At 44.3% G+C, this 23020-nt stretch overlaps 3 protein-coding genes across 4 annotated transcripts in view; 1 reads left to right on the forward strand and 2 right to left on the reverse strand.

The window, feature by feature from the left end:
• Tmx2 (thioredoxin related transmembrane protein 2) overlaps positions 1 to 698 on the reverse strand; it is a 7470-nt gene extending 6772 nt beyond the window's left edge. For both annotated transcript variants that reach the window (XM_005346667.2, XM_026778695.1), the window contains exon 1: positions 458 to 698. In XM_005346667.2, the coding sequence (XP_005346724.1) occupies positions 458 to 646 (189 nt within the window). In that variant the 5' untranslated portion in view covers positions 647 to 698. The remainder of the gene's footprint in view (positions 1 to 457) is intronic.
• A 339-nt stretch (positions 699 to 1037) lies between these two features.
• Positions 1038 to 8960, forward strand: Med19 (mediator complex subunit 19). The gene is made up of 5 exons (XM_005346669.2): positions 1038 to 1269; positions 6193 to 6449; positions 6539 to 6635; positions 6858 to 6952; positions 7769 to 8960. The coding sequence occupies exons 1-5, from the start codon at positions 1053 to 1055 to the stop codon at positions 7835 to 7837; spliced, it is 735 nt and encodes a 244-aa protein (XP_005346726.1). The 5' UTR covers positions 1038 to 1052; the 3' UTR covers positions 7838 to 8960.
• Positions 8119 to 23020, reverse strand: part of Zdhhc5 (zinc finger DHHC-type containing 5) — a 27351-nt gene continuing 12449 nt past the window's right edge. The window contains exons 3-12 of the mRNA XM_005346670.2: positions 22731 to 22852; positions 17981 to 18138; positions 16177 to 16349; positions 15930 to 16032; positions 14664 to 14755; positions 14130 to 14262; positions 13692 to 13815; positions 12423 to 12535; positions 10981 to 11840; positions 8119 to 10586 (exon numbers count right to left, since the gene is read on the reverse strand). Coding sequence (XP_005346727.1) covers positions 10421 to 10586; positions 10981 to 11840; positions 12423 to 12535; positions 13692 to 13815; positions 14130 to 14262; positions 14664 to 14755; positions 15930 to 16032; positions 16177 to 16349; positions 17981 to 18138; positions 22731 to 22852 — 2044 coding nt within the window. The 3' untranslated portion in view covers positions 8119 to 10420. The remainder of the gene's footprint in view (positions 10587 to 10980; positions 11841 to 12422; positions 12536 to 13691; positions 13816 to 14129; positions 14263 to 14663; positions 14756 to 15929; positions 16033 to 16176; positions 16350 to 17980; positions 18139 to 22730; positions 22853 to 23020) is intronic.

Genomic DNA, 23020 nt, shown 5'->3' on the forward strand with positions numbered 1-23020 from the left:
ATAGATAGATAGATAGATAGATAGATAGATAGATGATAGATAGATAGATAGATAGATAGATAGATAGATAGATAGATAGATAGATAGATAGAGATGGATGGATAGATAGATCACAGACACATGATAGATACATAATAGATATAGGTAGATGGATAGATAGATAGATAGATAGATAGATAGATAGATAGATAGATAGATAGAAAGAAAAAAGATAGATAGATAGATGATAGACAGATAGATAGAAAAACGGTATTTCTACTACTGGTCTGTCTTCCTCGCCAGCGCCCCGGGAAGCCTGGCAACCCTGTAGAACACCGTTCCTGTGTGGAGGAAACCCTGGATTCTGTTTCTCCATCTTAAGCCAGGAGGTTCCCAAAATGTCCCCCCACACTTTCCCGTGCACCCGCCGGCGCGAGGGTGGTCAAGGTCGGGAGCTACCGAGGCAGGGGGCGCTCACCCAGTCAAAGTCACACGGGTTGCCATCCTCGCGCTGCGTGGGGAGACCGCTGCAGATCGGCGGCAGTTTCCTCACGAGGAGGAACGCGGCGGACAGCAGCGCGGACAGCAGGCAATAGGGCCGGGCCAGCCATCGAGAAAGCCGCGGCACCGAGTACACCAGGGCGATCAGAGGCGCGAGGACAGCCATCTTCCCGGCCGGGTCCCTCGCCGGCTCCGTCCCGCCCCCGGCTCGTCCCTCCGCCGCCCCTCGACAGCGAGGCTTCTATTGGGCGGGAGAGCAGAGGCAACGCCTCCGGACCCGGATGTAGATGTCTTATTGGGCGCTGCGGTTAACCAGAAAGTGAGTTGGGTAGTCTATTGGTCCGTAGGGTTGTCGCTTTTCCACCTGAGTCATTTTATTGGCTATAAGACTGAGACCCACCTCCTGAACCGTGTCTTAAAGCGACGGAAGTGGTCGCCGGAAGTAGGTGGGCGTGGCCTATTGTATCCAATGACGGGAAGCCCTTAGAGGACGAGGGTGGGACCCTGCGAGAGCGCTGTCCAATAAACGTCGCTGACGCCGGATCCCTGGTAACTCGGGAGCCGAGGGTGCCATGGAGAACTTCACGGCACTGTTCGGAGCTCAAGCCGAACCCCCACCGCCCCCGAGCGCCCTGGGCTTCGGGCCCGGGAAGCCGCCCCCGCCGCCTCCGCCTCCTCCGGGAGGGGGTCCAGGCGCGGCCCCGCCGCCGCCCTCGAGCTCGGCCCCCGCGGGCGCAGACAAGTCGGCTGCTGGAAGCGGCCCCTTCTACCTGATGCGGGAGTTGCCGGGTGAGGGGCTCTCCTTCGTGGGGTGGGTTTGGGCGCTGTTCGCCGTCCGTGACTCGGTCACAGCCTGAGCCGTTGTTTGGAACTCGGGAGACGTGTGTGTAGCAGTGTGTAGTATTTATTGTAGCCCTTTTAGATAGGTATCGTCTTTATTCTTATTTGTATTGTATTTTGTAATTGATAAACTGCAGCATAAAGACTGTGCTTTAGTGACAGGTGTCTTGCAGAAGTTGTATTTTAGTTGTGACTGTTTTGTTTCGTTCTGTTTTGTTGAGACAGGGTCTCACTGTGTGGCTCAGGCTTGCCTGGAATTAGATCCACCTCACTCTGTACCACCAGGCCCACCTTCCTCCAGTAGTTTCTTTATCTTTTACATTATCTGTTCTGATTGTACCTGTTTCTGTAAATCAGTTGACAAATACTGAATTTCCATTAGAGGCAAATGCTGGGAGGGATGAGTGTGAGAAGTGGAGATTGGTAAACTTAGTCTTTAGTTAGCTTCTTTTTTTTTGAGATTTAAAATATATGGTTTAAGGATTGTGCTTGTATTCTTGTTAGTGTCAGTCTTATTACTTTGTAGTTACGCTTCACACATCTTAGGTTTTCAAAATGTGCTGTTAGCCAAAATGACATCAAGAATAAGATGTCAGCCAGGCCAGAGGTAGTGCACACCTCTAATTCCAGCATTCGGGAGGCAGAGGCAGACAGATCTCTGAGTTCGAGGCCAGTCTGGTCCACAGAGTTACAGGACAGCCAGGGCTGTTAACACAGACAAACCTTGTCTCAAAAAACCTTAAAAAGGAAAAAACGAAGGAAGGAGAAAGAGAGAGAGAGATCAATTTTGCATGGAAGAATAGTGGTTGATGAGGCTCCAAAGCTAAGTTGGAATAAAACTATGAATTGGAAGGCTGGAGATGTACCTCAGCTGGTAGAGTTTATGCTTAGGAGTTCTGGGGACCAGGCATGGTGGTACAAGTCTATAATCTCAGCGCTTTGGGAGGTGTAGGCAGGAAGATCAGGAGTCCAAGGGCATCCTTGGCTCCATCAAAAGTTCAAGGCCAGTCTTGGCTACAGGGGAGTTGGAGAGATGGCTCCAAGGTTATGAGGTTCCCAGAACCCACATGGGGAGCCTCACAGTTCTCCTTTGCTCCTGCTCCTGGGAATCCAGCACCCTCTGCTGGGCCTCCACAGGTGCTCAAATGGTATGCGGAATACATTCACACAGCACAGACACATATACACACAGATATGGTAAAAATAAATCTTTCAGTCTGAGTTCATATTTTTAATTCCAGCACTTGAGAGGCAGAAACAGGTGGATCTCTCCGAGTTTGAGGCCAACTTGGTCTACATAGTGAATTACAAGTCATCCAAAACAAGAGAGGCTCTGTCTCAAAAAAAAAAAATATTTAATGAACCAATTTTTAAAAAGCTGGAGCTGGCTCAGTGGTTAGGAGCCCTTGTTCTTGCATGTGCTCACAGGCTCATCACTTCTATAGGCATCAAGTATGCATGTGGCAAACAGGCATGCATTCAGGAAAATACTCATACATACAATATAAAGTAAATCTTAAACCGGGCGGTGGTGGCTCATGCCTTTAATCCCAGCACTCAGGAGGCAGAGGCGGGGCCAGCCTGGACTACAAAAGCTAGCTAGTTCCAGGACAGGCTCCAAAGCTACAGAGAAACCCTGTCTCAGAAAAACAAAAAAATAAAATAAGAAATAAAGTAAATCTTTTAAAAAAATCAATTAAAAAATAGTATTAGGCTCAAGTACCACGATTTGTTTGTTTGTTTTTCAAAGTAGGGTTTCTCTGTGTAGCTATGGCTGTTCTGGAACTTGTTTTGTAAACCAGACTCGCCTGCCTGTGCCTCCCAGTACTGAAATTAAAATTAAAAGCATACACCACCATGTATTATGGGAATTTAAGTAGCAGTTTCCTTCCCGGACTCCCAGGACTGAGAATCAGCCAAGTCCTTCCACATTGCTACACAGCACTCTACCACTGTTTTAAATTTTGTTTTTTTGGTTTTTTTTTTTTTTTTTTTTGGTTTTTCGAGACAGGGTTTCTCTGTGGCTTTGGAGCCTGTCCTGGAACTAGCTCTGTAGACCAGGCTGGTCTCGAACTCACAGAGATCCGCCTGCCTCTAAAGTATTGTTTTCATCAGGCAGTGGTGGCGCAAGGCTTTAATCCCAGCACTGAGGGGAGGGGGTGGGGGCAGAGACAGGTGGAGCTCTGTGAGTTCAAGGACAACCTGGTTTGACATTCCAAGACTAGCTCCAAAGCTACAGAGAAGCCATGTCTCAAAATAACAACAAAAAAATGTTGTTTTCTACACTTACGGAATGTATTACAGAATGTTGAGGTCCAATAACTGGAAGAGGCCATAGTGATGTGAGCAGGATTTAGAATTTCAAGGAGAGAAAAAAATGAATCTTCATAGGATTGACATTTTAGGATTTGTTTTCAGGAGCCATGGCTTCTGAAAGAAGTTTATAAGTCATTTTCAGAGAACTAGCAGTTTAAATAGAAGTTAAACTCATGTCTGTATTTTTTGAATTTACTTTATATGTATGAATGTTTTTCTTCATGTGTGTATGTGACCTGTGTGGTCTGGTACCCATGGAAGTCAGAGAAGGCATCAGATTCTCTGGAACTGGAATTGACATACAAATGCCTGTCGGCTGTGTGGGTGCGGGGCATGCAATCTGGGTCATGTGCTGAGCCCGCTAGCCAGCCCCTGATACTTACTTTCTTAATTCCCCCTTTGATGCAGTCTAGTGTCACCCGGGATGGCCTCAAACTAGTGTAGCCAAGGATAAGCATCAGCTCCTGAGCTTCCTACCCCTCTTCCTGGATGCTGGGTTTACTGGTGTGTGCCACTTTGATCATCTTGTTTAGAGATTATGAAAAGCACTAAGTTCCTTCTCATCTGGAAGGAGACACCCTGGCCAGCAGAAGGCAGTGCCAGTTGTGAGAGGCAATTTCCAGCAATCACATGGTGGCTTACAACCATCTATAATGAGATCTGGTTCACTCTTCTGGCCTGCAAGCATACATGCAAACAGAACACTGTATACATAATAAATAAATCTTTAAAAAAGCAGTGAAACACAAAGCTATTATCCCATTACATAGATAAAAGGAAAGAGCAACAGAGAGGACAGCTAGTATTAGAATTCTGGTTGTTCATATTTTCATTGAGTAGCCCTTCCTAAGTAATACTTGGTATCATGAAGAATAAATGTATTAGTCACAAGGTAGTCACAGCCACAAAATCTGTTTTCCTATGGTGACTAGTCTTCCTATTAAAGCTGGGTTCCATCTCTATCCTACTTAGCTCCATTTGTTCCATTCCTCTAGCCCACAGTTTAATATTTGTGTTTATTGTATGTTCCCGAGTTGGGGGTGTTTGAGACAGGATCACTACACAGCCCAAGCTGGCCTTGAATGGAGCTGTCTTGCCTCAGCCTCCTGAGTGCTGGCATTCCAGGCTTATGGATGTGCGCCACTGCATCTGACTATTAAGTTTTTATAGCCTTAGTGTCTATTATCTAAAATGTTTTGGGTTTTTCAGAATATTTGCATAGATTTTACTAGTTACACATCCCAAATCCAGAAATGTGAAGTTTGGAATGCTCCAAAATCTGAAATTCTAAATGTTGGAATTCTAAAATTGTGTTTTGAATAATAGCCTCCATAAGCTCATATATTTTAATGTTTAGTCACCAAGGAGTGCAACTCCTTGAATAGATTAGAAGGGTTAGGAGATGTGGCCTTGTTGAAGTCTGTCACTGGGGGTGACAGGCCAGGTCTAGACTCTTTCTGCCTGCGAATCAGTAGGAAGCTCTCAGCTCCTCCAGCACCACGTTGCCGTTGTCCTGCCCACCATGATAATGAATTAAGCCTTGAAACTGTAAGCAAGACCCCAATTAAGTGCTTTCTCAGTTTTAAGAGTTGCCATGATCATGTCTCTTCATAGCAATACAACAGTGACTAAGACAATAGTTTTTGTTTTTTAATAGATTCCTCATTAGTATTAAAATATAGTCCTAAATGGAGCTGGAGAGATGGCTCAACAATTAGGAGTATGGGTTGCCCTTGTAAAAGACCCAGGTTCAGTTCCTAGGGCAGCTCATAACCATCTGTACTTCTAGGAGATATAACCCCTCTTCTGATCTCTGCAGGCACCACACACACACGGTACACATGTCTACATATCGGCAAAATAAACATATACATAAAGTAAACCTAAAAACTGTTTTTTCCTTCAGTTCCTTTGTTGGACCCTAGAGTGTAATCACCGAGGAGGAGACGCCCCCAGAGACCGTCTCTCACACCACAGCTGATGTAAAAGCATGAGGATTTTATTAATTCTGTCATGACAGGGTCTTCCAGCATTTGGGAGGCTAGAAAGACCCCAAATGGCTGGTACAGGCTACTGTTAAAGGGAAAAACCACAGAAGGAAGGGGTGTCTGGGGGGGTTGTTCTTTAACTATTACGATTGGCTTATTCGAAAGGGCTATTACCAATAATTGGCTGGAGAGTGGTTGTCAGATCAGATGAGGTAAGAGGGAACATCTGAGGGTCACTTTGCCCCTTTCCCAGGGACTGAGTCAAAACATTAGTGACTTGAGTCAACACCTAAGGGTTATCTTGCCCGTTCAATAACTGAGTTCTATTTGGAGAACATTCACAAGAACTCAGGGAGGTGACGGAAAGTTCCCAACATTTCAGTACGTGTGTGGTCAATTGTTAGGTCCTTGGTTCCCACGGGGGAGGGGGGGCATTACTGCTGAGACAGAGAGGGCTCAGAATTGTCCTCAAGTTTTACACCTTCTGAGTGAGTGGCAACAGAACACCAAACAAACCAAACCCTATCATCTGCTTTTGGTATATAAGTTCATTATTGCTGTTTTCTAGGCAGCACAGAGCTGACGGGCAGCACCAATTTAATCACACACTACAACCTGGAACAGGCCTATAATAAGTTCTGTGGGAAGAAGGTGAAGGAGAAGCTAAGTAACTTCCTGCCTGACCTGCCAGGGATGATCGACCTCCCTGGCTCCCATGACAACAGCAGCCTCCGCTCCCTCATCGAGAAACCTCCTATTCTTAGTAGCTCCTTTAATCCAATCACAGGGACCATGCTGTCTGGTTTCCGCCTCCATACTGGCCCGGTGAGTCCCTTCTTGGGGAGGCCTAAAAGGCACAGCGGAAGTTTTCTGTCCAGTTTCCTCTATTCACCTGGATTCTCTCGTCCCCTCAGTTGCCAGAGCAGTGCCGTCTGATGCACATCCAGCCCCCCAAGAAGAAGAACAAGCACAAGCATAAACAGAGCCGCACCCAGGATCCTGTCCCCCCAGGTGAGAAGCACTTAGTTCCTCGGGATGCCCAGATTTCCCCCAGAAGCTCATGTCTTGACATTTCTTGGACAAGCAGTGACTTGGCAGCTGCTCTACCAGCACCTCTAAATCCTTTCTGAACTCAGGAAAAAAAGCAGTGCCCCTTGGTGTTGGGTTTCCTGCAGCCTTAAGAGTTCATAGCAATAGATCTTATGCTCAACAGGCTCTTAATGTCTCCTACAGAAACGCCATCTGATTCAGATCACAAAAAGAAGAAAAAGAAAAAAGAAGAGGATCCTGAACGGAAAAGGAAAAAGAAAGAAAAGAAGAAGAAGAAGGTACAGGGCTGTCATAGCGCCTGTTGAGTTTTCCATGTAGCCATTTTTGTTTTGTGTTTAATTTACATATACAGGTGTTTCCTTACACAAGTACAGTGCCCACAGAGACCAGGAGAGGGCAGCCCTGGAGCTGGAGTCACCATCCTGTGGGGGTGCTGGGAACTGAACTTGGGTTTTCCACAAGACATGCTCATAACTGGAGCCGTCTCTCCAGCTTCCTTGTCAGCCTTCTTAAATAGAACCCTTTGCCTCAAGTTGGACTCAAGATTGAAAACCCAGGGCAAACATTTGTTTTTTCCAGTACTGGCCAAGGCTAGTTCTCTTGTTCTTTTTCTCTTTGAGGCAGTGCCTTACACACTGAGCCAGATCTAGTCTTTTAAAATTACTGCAATCCTCCTACCTCTGTCTCCTAAGCAGTTGCAAGAGGTTACAAGTCTATGCTAAGCAGGCTTATCTTGTATTAAGGTTTTTTTGTTGTTTTTGGTTTTTGTTTTTTCAAGACAGGGTTTCTCTGTAGTTTTGGAACCTGTCCTGGAACTAGCTCTTGTAGACCAGGCTGGCCTCGAACTCAGAGATCCGCCTGCCTCTGCCTCCACACCTTTAATCTTTTAAGTTTTTTTGTTGTTTTAAGACAGCCTTGAGATACAGGCTTGGTCAGCTGGCCTGGAACTCATTATATAGAGCAGTCTGGCTTCTCAGAGAGATAGGCTTGCCTCTGGCTCTCTCCAAAGCCCTGGGATTAAAGGCGTGCAGTACGTCCAGCCTGGTCTGTCTTTGCATTTCTAAATGTTCTTCCCCCTTTCCTGTCTCCTCCAGAACCGACATAGTCCAGATCACCCCGGTATGGGCAGCTCCCAGGCCAGCAGCAGCAGCAGCCTCCGCTAACAGGACCACTGAACTCTGCCAAGGATGGCTTTCATGTTATATTGAACCTGCTGACAAAAACTGTCTTCCAGGCACCTGGGCACTGCCTTGGGGTATCAACAGCTAGACAGAAGCCAGCTCCTGCTGCGCTTATGACGAATACACTTTTAAAAAGGGCTGTGCTTTTTTTAATGGCTTAGTCCAGTTGGCTTTTTTCATGGACATCCTTCTCACAAGAAGCGCTTTTTTTTTTCTCCTCCCCTTCTTTTGTGCAATTTAGTTTTAGGACTTCATTTGTTAGGGTTTTTTTTTGTTTGTTTGTTTTAAAACGGCGTGTTTACCAGACTAGCTAGTATGGCTACCTTTTAAGAGGCAAGTGCCATTTTGTATGAGTCAGAGTTTAAGAAAAGGCACTGCAAAGATAGAAATCTTGCCATCACATTATTTCCTTAGGCTGGGAAATCAAGATGAGAAAAGAGAACATGGTTGGAAAGCAACACTGATTGCTAGTATTTTGCCCATAATGTTCAGAGCCAACCAAGTGCCTGGTTGATTTTTCAGCCCTTCAGGAAAGCTGGCCCAAATAAGGTGTATGCCTGTGCTGATACACAACAGGGAACTACAAAGAAACACCCAGAATCACCAGTATGTTTTAGCAGGGAAAAAATACTGGTGTTTGTTTCATTATGTTCCCACTCTTTTTCCTGGGTACCGGCCCAAGCCTTGTGTGTGCTAGGTGAACCTCTGGCAAGAAGTATAATGCCTCTCTATTCTTTAGTTTTAAAAAATGGATTTGGTTGTTTGGGAAAAACAAAGTTTTGGGTTGTGGTTTTTGAGACAGTGTCTCACTTTGTAACCCGGCAGGCTATAAAGACCTCAAACTTAGGAGACCTACCTGCCTTTACTTCCCAAGTTCTGGGATCAAAGGCATACACTGCCATGTCTAGCTTTTTATTTTCTTAAAAAATATAATTTATTAGCCAGGCAGTGGTTGTACATGCCTTTAATCCCAGCACTCGAGAGGCAGGTCAATCTCTTTGAGTTCGAGGCCAGCCAGCCTGGTCTACATGCACTACTTCCAGGACAGGCTCCAAAGCTACAGAGAAACCGTCTCGGGAGAGGAAAAATAATAATAACTTATTTACTTTTACGAGTATTGGTGTTTCGTGTGCATGTATCTCTGTGTGAGAGTATCAGACAATTGTGAGCTGCCAACCTGGATCCTCTGGAAGAGAGGAGTCAGTGCTTTTATGGCTGAGCCATCTCTCCAACCCATTTTACTCTTTAAGAGTAAATTAAGAAATTAAGAAATTCTAAGATTTCAAAAGAGAAGAAGTTTTTGTTATGAAAAGTTAGGTTAATTTGTTAGCCAGAACAAAAGCAGACCAGAGAATGAGGCTTCTCTTTTGACTTCCCACAAGATCATTCACCTTGTCTTAGCCAGATAAAACACAAGTCAGGGGGAGCTGGTTAGATCAGGATTTATTTTATTCCTTGTTGGTTTAAAATGGCTAATCAGAATAAAAAAATTATAGGGTCTCTGTATAGAGGCTGGGCTCTTCCCTGTTAAAGGTTAGACCCCAGCTACCCCCTCTACCCAGCACCATATTGAGGTGGGCTAAGGGGTAAACCCCAGGGGACAATCGGAGGGGCTAGGCCTGCCACTCCTTCTCTCTATCCCATTTTTGGCATATGATGAAAAATATTGCTTTTTGGATTCTTCTCTTCTGGCCTTGGGTTTGAAGATCATTTTAACTAAGTTATAGAGAAGCATTGAATGGGCTCACTAAGCCAACCACAATCCCTGTCTCCCAAGAATGGGGGGGAGGGAGATTGCCTGATGTTTTTGTAAACTAGGCCAAGCTCTTTTCCTGATCTCCCACCACCGTCATGGAACTGTGACCCCTTTCCTGGGGAAACTAGATGTCAGTGAGCCTAGGAAACTCTGCAAGTTCCTTTTTCTGACCCAAGAACCCCAGACTTAACTGAGGTTTCTTTCCCAATCACTTAGCACCAGCAGAGGGTGCTATTTCCTTAGTTGATAACTGGGACAAAAGAGAGGGAACCATGGGGAAAAGGAAGACTGTACTGTCTCTTTTCCTGCTGGTCTAAGGAAAGGGAAGAATAAAATCCCCCTCCTTATATATATATATATCTATATGTCCCTCCCTTGTTTTGCCATCCCAGGATAGATATATAATTTCTTTGATATTTATAATATATATATATGTACACACACACCTGGTAACGGAGAAGAGGAAAAAAATAGAATCCGTAACAATAATAAAAAAAATTATTTCTGGTTTAAAAATGATCTGGTTCCCTCCAGGGCGAGCAATTGCACAAATGTCCACTGAGTCTGGTCCAGGGATCAAAGGGAAGGAAGGTCTTAAAAGATCAAAAGGGGGAGGGGGTGCCACCCCTGTCTCAGGGCCCCAACTCTCCTCAACCCCATGGCATTTTGTAAAACAAGCCTCATCCTCTTGGAATCGGTGGTTTAAAAATGTCCATGCAAAGTAGGGGAGCCCCTTGAGGGAAGGAAGGTGGCCACCTGAGGCCCTTTGGTGTAGGTTCAGAGGTGTGGGGGAGGGGAGGCGCCAAGATTCACACAGAAATCTCATAAGTGGTACCACCCACCCCTGACACCTTCTTGACTCCTCCCCTTGTGGGACTACTGAGAGTTGGCTGGCCTGGGCCAGGGGAAGCTGAGCCTATACTCTTGGGCTGCCCATTGGATTTGATGTAGGTGGTCTTGAGCTGTACTTCATCTCTGGGGGAAAAAGAAGAAACAGACGTCAGGAAAAGATGCACAATGCATATACAATACAATCATACACAAAAAGGGTCTAATATGGAGGGGGAATCTTTTCTATGTATCTCTTTACCTAAACAATCCAGTCCCTTTGACTTTATTGACATGCTTAAAATAAGACGGATTTTCTTTTTTCCCCATTTATTTCTAACCTCAGTTCTCATATACTTATTCTGGCAAATAACTCTCAGGAAGATAGTATTAAGGGAATATTATCAATCTTAAGTCTCTAAAGAGTTGTCCATAAGGCTGTCAAATTATGAAAGAGTTCTCAGGGTCCCCAGGCTCCACCTATACTAGAATCATGTACAACCAGACTGACATCGCATGAGGGAGGAAAAGACATACTTACTTGGGTGTCAGTAATGGCTGCAATGCCACTTCCTCTGTCTCAGAGACACCAGATGGGGCTTTTTGGCTGCTATAAGACATTGATCGGCCTGGGTAGGGGGCAGTTGGGCCTGGTTCAGGGGACCCTACTCCCCGGCCCCTTAGCCCATCTGGTTTGCCAAAACGGGGGACAGCTGGGCGTCCCAGTGGAGTCTTGCTCAAGGGAGACCTCTTTGAATCATCTGAAGAGGAACTAGTACGAGGGGCATGGCCTGAGCCTGGTGTTGACTGAATGCCTGAGTCTCCCAAGCCTGGCTCTTCCTCACGGCCTGCAAGTGGAGGTGACTGTCGTAGCAGCTTCTCTCGTTCCTGGAGGGAGGCCACGATGTGGCGAGACAGATTGTCATATCGGACTGGCGAGGGCTCTCGGTGTGGTGGGCCGGTTGGCACCAAACGTGGGTGCCTCTCGGCTTCCCGCTGCTGGGCCAGCCGGGCTGACAGGAAGGGAGAGGTGTAGCCTAAAGGTGGGTCTGGCTCAGGCCCTGCCTGTACTGACTCAAAATCAGGGCTGTCTGAAGGAGTGAGCAGACTGTCATAGGAGAGACTTCCATTGCGTGTCTGATTGGCCAGGCTCTTATAGGAGGTGGAAGTGGTACCCTCTGAACGAATGGACTGCAGCTGGCCCAGCTCAAAGCCTGTGCCCTGGGCTGACTTGAGGCTGGAGGATCGTGAGCCACTGGACAACGGATCAAAATGAAAGCTTTTTCCAAAAGTGGGAGACCGGAAGCTCTCTGGCTCCAAGCTGGGCTCTGAGCGGTAGCTGGGATGGCGGCTACTATCTGCAATTGAGGTTGGTTCCTTCAAGCTGTCTCCACGACTCAACTGTAGAAAAAGAGTAAAATAGTCTTAGCGTTCCTTTTGACAGCTGCCAGACACCTGAGCCCCTGAGCCCAAAGAGACACTGAAGAAGAGAATTACATGCCAGCGGCACACTTCAAACATGGACGTCATAAGGCTGGGAACAAATGTCTCATTTTAAGATGTTGGAAATGAGGCTTATAGAGACTAAGTAACTTGGTTTCTAAAATCAGATTTGACACTAGAGTTTTTGTTTTTTTATTTTTATTTTTTAAATACAAGGACTCTGTCTGCACCTAAGTCTGCAGGCCAGAAAAGGGCACCAGATCTCATTACTGATGATTGTGGGCCACCATGTGGTTGCTGGGAATTGAACTCAGGACCTCTGGAAGAGCAGCCAGTACCCTTAGCCTCTGAGGCATCTCTCCAGTGCCCACTAATTAGTGTTTTTATCTAGCATTTGTCATTGCTCCTTTTTTGATGAAGAACACATCAAGGAAATTCAATTCCATTAATGCCAATAATCAGTAAGATGCCCTTGATTTTTATTTCCTCCACGCTTTCCTCAAGAAAGGTTATGGCCCCACTTCTCAGAGTACACAGTACCTTGGCGCTGGAGGAGTGAGGCATGGCGGCTGACGTGCTGCTGCTGCTGTAACCCGGTCGGTACTTGTACATGGTAGGTGTAGGGGGGCTGTCCTTGCCCAGGAGACTGCTATCTACACAGGAAACCCAGAGCACAACTGTCATGGAGTTTCTCAAAGTAGAGGAAAAGGGCACAGCAGAATCAAGTATACCCAATAAAAGCAAAGTCTAGGAAACAAGACTTTGCTGAAATTAAGTCTCAAGACTCAGCTGGACCTGGTCTTTGGATATAGGACTACAAGTGGTGAGCAGACATACACACGCAGGCTAAACACCCACACACACATAAAAAAATAATGGTAAGGCTAGGTGTGGTAGTGCATATCTTTAATCCCAGCACTCGGAAAACAGAGGAAGGCAGACTTCTGTGAGATCAGCAACAGTCTGGTCTACAAAGTCCTTCTTTCTTTTTCTTTCTTTCTGTTTAGTTTTTCTTTTTTTGTTTGTTTGTTTGTTTGTTTTGTTTTTGGAGACAGGGTTTCTCAGTGTATCCCTGGCTACCCTGGAACTCATTCTGTAGATCAGGCTGGGCTTGAACTCAGAGATCCACCTGTTTCTGCCTCCTGAGAGCTGGTATTAAAGGTGTGTGCCACCACCCAGGGGAAGGGAGAATATTTTTTAAAGACCAAGGATCTTTATAATTTGTGGCAAGCAAAGGCACCAAATGTACTAAGAAATTGTGATTCAGGCAAACTCACAGCAAGTAAAACTTGCTACAAAAGCCTGATAACCTGAATTTGAATCCCCAGAATTCATAGTGGAAGGAAGGAACCAGCTACTGGAGCTTATCTTTTGTTCTACCTAACACCCTCCCGCCACACACACCATGCACTTACACAATATAAAATTGTAAAAAGTAATTCTCTGGAAAGTCCATCCAAATCACTGTCTATTACTCCTTTTAGCTACTCAAATAAAGCTCCATTCACTGGGTGCTGTAAGCCCTAATTCAAGCATTACCTCCCGGCCCTTGCTCATCTTTTTTTTTTTAAAAAAATATTTATTTATTTATTATGTATACAGGTGTGTATGTCTGCAGGCCAGAAGAGGGCACCAGACCTTATTACAGATGGTTGTGAGCCACCATGTGGTTGCTGGGAATTGAACACTCAGGACCTTTGGAAGAGCAGGCAATGCTCTTAACCACTGAGCCATCTCTCCAGCCCTTGCTCATCTTTTCTACAGCTTACGTGGTACCTTGTCTGTCTCATACACCAAAGCAGCCCTTACCCTCATTAGTAGCCAGGCCAAGGTGCGTTCGCAGCCCGGTATATCGGCTCAGGTCCGGCTTAGGAGGAGGTGGAGGCTCCGCGTCAGCAGACTGACTCTCTGTTATCTCTAGGCTTCCCTTAGACTTTAAAGGAAGGGAGGGAAATCAGACTGAGAAACCACAGTAAGGTAACATTAAGTCGGCATAAGAAAAGTACTGGAGAACCAGTTAGAGTCAGTTTGGGGATAAAAAGGACAAAGAAGAGTTGGGCATCTATCATCTAAAGATGTTATGTCTTATGAAGACACACAAAGAAATGGACTCAGTGTCTGTCACTGAACTTGAAATCTAATGGAGAAAAGATCTGTATTTAAGTGACTTTAACACAAAGATGTATACTCAATTCAAGTTTCTAGCTCGTTGCCATGGTTTACCTAGCTTTACTTCCCTGTTCTCACCTTAGTCCTTCTCAGCTCTCCCTGGATGCCATTATCCATGATCTTCACAGTGATCTGCCCATCTGAGACGTCTGGTCGAAGGAAAGGAGGTCTGATTACAATTGTCTTCTCTTTCTTTGGTCTCCCCAGATACCTGTGTAGCAAGAGTGAAAAGGCTTTCATTTACTATTTCATTCAAAATTTCTACTTGCATACAAAGTATGAAGGTAGCTTTCTGAATACACAGTAAGACCCTCAGTTTAATCTTCAGCAGCAGTCTAGTGTAAAGTTAGCAATTGGATTTGGTGCACATCTTCAGCAAGAGGAGGCCTTTATAAGCAAATGTCGAGCACTACAGTTAAATTTTATGCATCCTCAATTCTCAAAGGCAATGAGCCACACCTAAACAGTATCAGCTGAATTCAAAAGTTCACCAAAAGATCAGCATGTCTCATCCTTGTACCACTCACCATTCTAAGAGCAAAGCCCTTTCTAAAAGACATTTTCCATCAGACTTCCCTTACTCAGAACAAGCCAAGGAAGACAAAGGTGTACCTGGGTGCTGGAGAGCTGCAGAGGACACGGCTAACGTTGTTACAGCAGCCATTGGTGAAGGGATTCACACCTCCCCGGAATTTACCTGTAACCTAGGAAATAGAAAGAACCAGGTCAGACTATGCTGAAAGGCAAATGGCTGTGCAGCCATTCTTTTTGTTTGCTTGCTTGCGTGTTTTTCAAGACAGGGTTTCTTTTTATGTAGCTGTGGAGCCTGTTCTAGAATTTGCTCTTGTAGACCAGGCTGCTTCCCGTGCACCACCTCCTGGCTGTGCAGCCATTCTTTCAGGTACAAAAGTGACACTTGTAAAGATTAAGAACAAGGATTCACCAGGTAGTGATGGCGCACACCTTTTATCCCAGCCCTCAGGAGGCAGAGGCAAGTGGATCTCTGTGAGTTTGAGGCCAGCCTGGTCTACAAAGTGAATTTTAGGACATCCAGGACTGTTATAAAGAGAAACGGTCTCAGAAAACAAAAACACAGGAATTATAGAGTTGGAGGTTCTCAGTTAAAATTCTAAGTATAGCTGGGCAGTGCTGGCACACACCTTTAATCCCAGCACTCCTTTAATCCCGGCACTCCGGAGGCAGAGGCAGGCGGATCTCTGTGAGTTCGAGACCAGCCTGGTCTACAAGAGCTAGTTCCAGGACAGGCCCCAAAACCACAGAGAAACCCTGTCTCGAAAAACAAAAAAAAAAAAAATTCTAAGTATACCTTATGAAAATCAATCTTCAACATCAGATTCCTGTATTAAGATGGGTTTAAGTAATTTTCTGAATATTGACTAATATAATCCAGATTCCTTTACATCAACTGGCACAGTATTTGCATATAGCCTACATACACGTTATATACACTAATTTATCTTTCCATCATAGTACTAAAGCCTGTGCCAACTACTTTCTATAAAGTCACAGACTAAATATTTGTTAAAAAGAATGATAACAAAGCCATTCCTTTTTTTTTTTTTTCATTTTTTTTTTCCTTTTTCCTTTTCCTTTTTTGGTTTTTTTGAGACAGGGTTTCTTTGTAGCTTTGGAACCTGTCCTGGAACTAGCTCTTGTAGACCAGGCTGGCCTCAAACTCAAGGAGATCCGCCTGCCTCAGCCTCCTAAATAAGATTCCAAAGGTGCAGCACCGTCACCACCTTTAATTCTACTTACTGAGGACCTAGGCCCACTTCACCACTCTACATCATAACTATTCACTGAGGTTCTGTTTATCTAAGCGCTACGCTCTCAGTCTCCTGACAGTTCTCCTAGTACCTGTTCATTCGTTGTTCGTCCCCTAGCCACCAGCACCACATGAAATCCTGTGAGGCCAGCTACAGGGATGAAAAACAAGCCAGCCACACACATCACTGCCATTCTGATTCCAAGTAGTCAAGGAAAACAGGGCAATGTTACCTTATCCCCAGTTCTATTACAACTACTTCCCCTTTAAATTTCTTGACTCAAGGACTCAACTTGCCCTCCCAGCCCCATCCCACAAGCCAAAGGCCTCCAAGGATACGTGACAGCAGTGCGGACCCCTGAGAGTTCCTCTATGTGATAGAGGACATAAAGGAGGCCAAAGCCAAACACACCCATGATGTGGGCTGTCAGGGAAAGGAGGAAAAGGAAGAAATATCTGTAGTTCCTGCGACCAATACAGTTGTTCACCCAGGGGCAGTGATGATCAAATTCCTAGGAGCAAAAAAGAGACAATAAAAGGTGTCCTTAAAAACATAGCAATAACCTGGGTTCAATCCCTGAGACTCTCATGACAGAACAAGACAATCAATCTCTGCAAGTTGTCCTCTGACCTTCACATGTACTCCAGACACAGACACACACACACACACCTACACACACATACACACACACCTACACACACATACACATACACAGAGAAAGCATTAGATTCCTTCTGCTGAAAACACGAACAAAACAACAGAACTTAAGCTTTACTTTTTGTATTCATATTCACCACTTAGTCACAAAAATTTAAAGTTGTAAAAGAGTAAATTTAAAGTCAGGTGATCGCAGCACATGCCTTTAATTCCAGCGCTCAGGAGGCAGTGGCAGGCAGATCTTTTTGAGTTTAAGGCCAGCCTTATCTACAGAGCAAGTTCCAGGACAGCCAGGGCTACACAGAAAAACCCTGTCTCAAAAACCCAGACAAATAAAAAAATAAAGCAAGCATTTCCTCTTGCTCTGTTAACTGAAAGAGTCCTTCCAGAGGTTCCAGAACCCAAACTGAGCAACAAATTGTTTGGCACGGTGCCGTAAGTCTACAACTCCAGTACTTGGGACACAGGAAGACTGCACAAGTTTGTGGCCAGCACAGGCTCCAAAGCTACAGAGAAACCCTGTCTCAAATAAAAAAACAAATAAATATATAAATAAATAAAGCTTTGTAGGCAAAATAATGTGCTCTAAGGGGTCCAATGATGGCCCAGTTAAAAGCACTTACTGCTCTTGTAGGACCCGGGTTTGGGTCCTAGCACCCAAATATGGCTCACCATCAACCATCAGTAACGCTAATGTTTTGTGAGATAATTGATTACACTGTGTAAAGATATATAATTGTGATTGGTTTAAAAGAAAAAAAAAAACTAAATGGCCAATAGCTAGACAGGAGGTACAGGCAGAACTTCCGGGGACAGAGAGAGCTCTGGGAAGAAGAAAGGGAGAGTTGGAGAGTAGCCAGTTGGACACAGAGAAGCATTGACATTCAGGAGAGGTTAAGAGCCATGTGGCAGCACATAGATGAATAGAAATGTATTAATTTTAGTTATGAGCTAGTTAGAAACAAGCCTAAACTAAGGTCAAGTTTTCATAATAGTAAGTCTCTCTGTTGTTTTTCGTAAGCTGGGAACCCAAAGAAAAAGATCCATTTACTCTAGTTCCTCAGGATCTAATGCCACCTCCTCAGGCACCAGGTACACATATACACAAGAACCAATCTTTTTAAAGAAGAAAGCTGGAGGGATCTTCCAGAGGAGCCAGGCTCAATTCCCCACATAAAGGCTCACAGCTGTTCTATGACATCCTCTTCTGGCCTCCAATATGCTCCGTAGTACACAGACATGCATTCAAGCAAAAATACCCATACACATAAATAATAAAAATTTTAATTAAAAAAGAAAAAAGAGGGACTGGACAGATGGCTCAGAGGTTAAGAGCACTGGCTGCTCTTCCAGAGGTTCTGAGTTAATTACCAGCAACCACATGGTAGCTCACAACCATCAGTAATGAGAGCTGGTACCCTCTCTGGCCTGCAGGCATGCATACAGGCAGAACACTGTACATAATTCTACAGCAGGTGCTCTTACCTCCACACAGTTGTCACAGACACTGCAGTGGGAACATCTAGGAGGGCGGTAGAAACGGCAGGTGGCACACCATTTCATGCGCACCTGGATGCCCTTGATCTCCACCGTTTTGTAAAGAGGAGCTCGGAAATCATCTTCTTTGTCTTCATCCTCTTCAGCTTGAAAAGAGGGAAAAATCAACTTAAAAACAACTGTGCCCACACTATTAAGTATTAAGAACATAAGGATGTTTAAAACATAACTCCTTAAGACTTATTGTGTGTGTACATGTGCCAGACGAGGCTGTTATTAGAGCCTCGGTGCTAGAGTCATCGATAATTGTGGGCTGTGGGTGCTGGAATCAGTCAGGGTCTCTGCCAGAACAGAGACTTAAAACCACTGAGCGACTTCTCTAGCCTAACTTCTTAAGTACCTAGATAGAATGTCATATTTTGTAAGTCCACAGTTCACATACTGCATGGTTAAGAGCAAAAGGTTTTCTATAATATCAGGATTAGCAAGAAAAAACATTCTTCTTTATTAAAAAATTTTGCCGCCGGGCGGTGGTGGCGCACGCCTTTAATCCCAGCACTTGGGAGGCAGAGGCAGGAGGAGCTCTGTGAGTTCGAGACCAGCCTGGTCTACAAGAGCTAGTTCCAGGACAGGCTCCAAAACCACAGAGAAACCTTGTGTCAAAAAAACAAAAAACAAAAACAAAAAAAAAAAAAATTTGCCATCATCGTGGCTCATTCCTTTAATCCCAGCACTTGGGAGACAGAGGCAGGTGGATCTCTGAGTTCAAGGCCAGCCTGGTCTACATAGTCCAGGACAGCTGAGGCTACCCAGAGAAATCCTGTCTCCAAAAAAATAAGAGAGAGGGAGAGCCGGGCGGTGGTGGCGCACGCCTTTAATCCCAGCACTCAGGAGGCAGAGGCAGGCGGATCTCTGTGAGTTCGAGGCCAGCCTGGTCTACAAGAGCTAGTTCCAGGACAGGAACCAAAAGCTACAGAGAAACCCTGTCTCGAAAAATTAAAAAAAAAAAAAAAAAAAAAAAAAAGAGAGAGAGAGAGAGAGAAATTTTCTGCAGGCATGTGGATCCCTGTGACTTCAAGGCCAGTCTGGTCTACTAAGCAAGTTCCAGGACAGCCAAGGCTGCTATTACACAAAAAAGCACTGTCTCAAGGGGGGTGGGGGGGGTGAAGTTTTTGGCTAGCCATGGTGATGAATAGCTTTAATCCCAAAGCAGGTAGATTTCTTGTGCACCATGCACAAGGTATTGGGCTTAATTCTCAGAATGGAAAGACATTTTGGTAGATACATGCTACATATAAACAAACATACAGACACACACAAACACACACACACAGTTTGGAGTTTGTTTGACATGTGGTCTCACTACACAGCCCTGGGGCTGAAACTATAGGAATCTGCCTGCCTCTGCCTCCCAAGAGCTGGGATTAAAGGTATACAATCATGCCAAGCTCATATGCAAAATCTTCAAGGATGTAGCTCTGTGACACAGTTGTTGCCTAACATGTGCAAGTCCCTGGGTTTGATCCCCAGCAATATAGGAAAATAAAACAAAAAACTTTTAAAATAAAGGGAATATGCCAAAATGTAAGAGTTCTCTCTGAGCTGGGCATTGGTGGCACAAGCCTTTAATCCTAACAGTTGGAAGGCAGAAGCAGGCCTCCTCTACAGAGGAAGTTCAAGTACAGCCAGGGCTATACAAAGAAACCCTGTCTCAGAAAGAGGGAGGAGAGGATTATCACATATGGTCATCGGAGCTTTCTGTATAGCAGGCCACTGAATATCTGACAAACGAACACTAATGACTCAGTAAAAACATCCTTCCTTGGTTTGAGACTCAAAGTGCCTTCTCCCACAAAAATCTAAAAATGATCAGTAACACTGAGGCAAGCTTTCAGAGCACAGCGAGTTCAGGAAAACCGCATCTCACTTGCTAACCCAAGACCACTTGGAAAAATAATTTGCACTTGTGAGGAAAATCAGATGTCATTAGTAACAATTTTTGTCAGCTCATGGTCTTTCTTGCTCATGAACTTGCTCATGACAGTTCTTGTTTTAGTCCTCCCTCCACGAGACTTCCAACGTGACCTGGAAAGTATGCCTCCAGCTTTTCCCGCTCTTCTCTGGCTCTATTTCCTCGGGCTACCCACATGGTAGTCTTTTGTCTTATAAAAAGTTTGCTTTTCTCTTAAAATATGACACCATCTTCAGCTTTCTTTGCTTACTTCTTAAAAGAGGAAATCTAGTATTTGTTGACTCTGCTTCCTCATTTTCCATTCACTGCCTTAAAACAACAGTAATTCAGCTGTACCCTTTTCTTAGACATACATAAACACACTACTTAGCTACTGTTAAGATCAATTTTTCGGCTGGTTATTACAGTGGCTTACACCTATAATTCCAGCACTCAGGAGGCCTACCTGGGCTACAGAGTGAGACCCTCTTTAAAAATAGAAGTAATTATTTAAAAAATCAATTCTTAGCCGGGCGGTGGTGGCGCACGCCTTTAATCCCAGCACTTGGGAGGCAGAGGCAGGTGGATCTCTGTGAGTTCGAGACCAGCCTGGTCTGCAGAGCTAGTTCCAGGACAGGCTCCAAAAACCACAGAGAAACCGTCTCGGGAAAAAAAAAAAAAAAAAATCAATTCTTAGTAACCAAACAGGAGATTCTGAGTCACTATATATATATACTACCAGGAAGTCAGTTACCTGACAAATTCTCCTTAGCTTTCACTTTTCTCCTCCTCCTTGTTCAGTCCCTCCCTCAATGGCTCCTCTTTCTCCTTTACCCACAATAAAATGGCAGAACTGACCAGATCTTACTTCATGTCTTCCCTAACCTCACTCTACGTCTCTACATTATCTTACTCCTACCACTTCACATGCTACAGCTGCACACTCCCAAAGCACAGTATTAACTCCTGCCCGCTGGATAACTGCAGTGGGGAGTATCTCAGACTCATTATCTACGTCTAGAGCCTGGGATTTGTCCAGGGCCTAGGCTCAATCCCTAGCATGGAAAAAAACAAAACCAAATATACAGCCTATTTAACATTCAGTTTATAAAACTCAGCATTAAATTTATCTCCCAAGGTCTGACCCTTGAAACTGCCACAACAGAAGTATCTGTATAGGTACTACACGGGCCTAGCCACGCTTAGCTTCTGAGCTCAGACGGGATCAAGTATGCCCAGGGCAATGGAACAGCAGGTTTTTTCACTCTTTGCTCTGCCCCATTAAGCTGTCATAAATGATTCTGTTGAATCTACTTTTTGGCCAAAGCCAAGAGCTGTCTGTACACTCTCAAAAGAATTATTTTATTGTAAATTAAAGACCCCCTTGGGATGAGAAGCAGCACATTTTCCAAAGGCCTCATGTAGCAAATGAAGTCCTTCACAATTTGGCTTTGGGTTTCTTTACTGGTCTGACCATATACTGTATCCTCCAACCTGATGACGTCACATTCCATGGGCACAAGCTTCTGTGTATGCTTCCTCTGTCTGAAACTGTCCTCCTCTTCCTCAGGCTTCTGGTTGGTAAAGTCTTCTCACCCATTCTTAGCAGTACTTCACTAACTTCTCTAGACAATAACTGCACTGCTGTCAATGTTCTCAAGAGAACCTTACCCATACTTCCACTGTACTTTGTACCACACTGTCAGAACTGTCTAATTCATAGTAATTATTACTGGACTTAACATCACTCAACCTACAAACTCTGAGTAAATTTCTGAATAACAAAAATCAAAGAAGCAGACCAAAGTCCCACCCTTAATCAAGATGCTATTTACAGGGGCTGGAGAGATGGCTCAGCAGTTAAGAGCACTGACTGTTCTTCCAGAGGTTCTGAATTCAATTCCTAACAACCACATGGTGGCTCACAACTATCTATAATGAGATCTAGTGCCCTCTTCTGGGGTACAGGTACATAATAAATAAAAAGACTTTTTTTTTTTTTTTTAAAGATGCTATTTACAATTGATTCCTGCAGGGATGGGGGAAAGGGAAGGAGCAGAAGAGGAAGGAGGGGAAACTAGAACTGTATGTGAAAAAATAACTAAGTAAATAAATAAATTAATAAAAACCAATTGATGCCTGCTGAGAAAGAAAAAAATTAGTTTCTCCAATGTAGTGGCACTGGGCATCAAGTCCAGAAGCAGAAGTAGACCAACACAATACAGATTCTATTTTATGTGAGTTTTGTTTAGGTTAAATTTTGTTTGTATTGATTTTCCTTTGTTGTTGTTTGTTTCTGAGAGGGAAAGAACATGAAGTTGGATAGGGAGGGAAATGAGGAACATCTTGGAATTAGGGGAGGAGAAAAAATAATGATCAAACTAAAAAACCTTAAATAAAATTTAAATAAAAAAGGTCTGGGGGGGCTGGAGAGATGGCTCAGTAGTTAAGAGCATTGCCTGCTCTTCCAAAGGTCCTGAGTTCAATTCCCAGCAACCACATGGTGGCTCACAACCATCTGTAAAGAGGTCTGGCACCCTCTTCTGGCCTTCAGGCATACAGACAGAATATTGCATACATAATAAATAAATAAATAAATAAATAAATAATAAAAAATTTTAAAAAAGGTCTGACCCAAAGTAAACCAAATGACTAAATATTGTGTGATACATATTCCTCTTAACAGTATCCCAGAATCCTAAGACCCTCCAACCCAAGATCTATCTACCCAAATAACTATTTTTAATGATAACTGGGAGTTTACATGAGGACATAGGAAGATCTTACCTCGGGGAAAAATTCCTGGGTCCATAAAGGTGGCCATGCTGAAGTTGGCCAGCACGAAGAGGAACATAATTGCATTGTAGATGGGCACTGCAGGTGACACATTCAGGCTCAGTCCTGGACACCTGCAGGCAATAAAGAAAATGATACTCTGATACCAGCAGAAATATGAACTGGACAGACTTTACAGTGTACCCTTATCTCCTTACAAACCAGACACAAGAACTAGCGATTGACTGTAAGATAAATATCAGCTACACTCTCTCTTTTTTTTTTTTTTTTTTTTGGTTTTT

This window comes from Microtus ochrogaster, chromosome 4 (genome assembly GCF_000317375.1).
Source record: "Microtus ochrogaster isolate Prairie Vole_2 chromosome 4, MicOch1.0, whole genome shotgun sequence".
Lineage (NCBI taxonomy): Eukaryota > Metazoa > Chordata > Mammalia > Rodentia > Cricetidae > Microtus > Microtus ochrogaster.

Bases quoted from the DNA above. Each gene is read 5' to 3' on its own strand.
- Med19 (XM_005346669.2), top strand. From the start codon at position 1,053: ATGGAGAACTTCACGGCACTGTTCGGAGCTCAAGCCGAACCCCCACCG. The intron at 6,450-6,538 runs GTGAGTCCCTTC...TCGTCCCCTCAG, and splicing joins TCCGCCTCCATACTGGCCCG to TTGCCAGAGCAGTGCCGTCT. The intron at 6,636-6,857 runs GTGAGAAGCACT...TGTCTCCTACAG, and splicing joins CCAGGATCCTGTCCCCCCAG to AAACGCCATCTGATTCAGAT.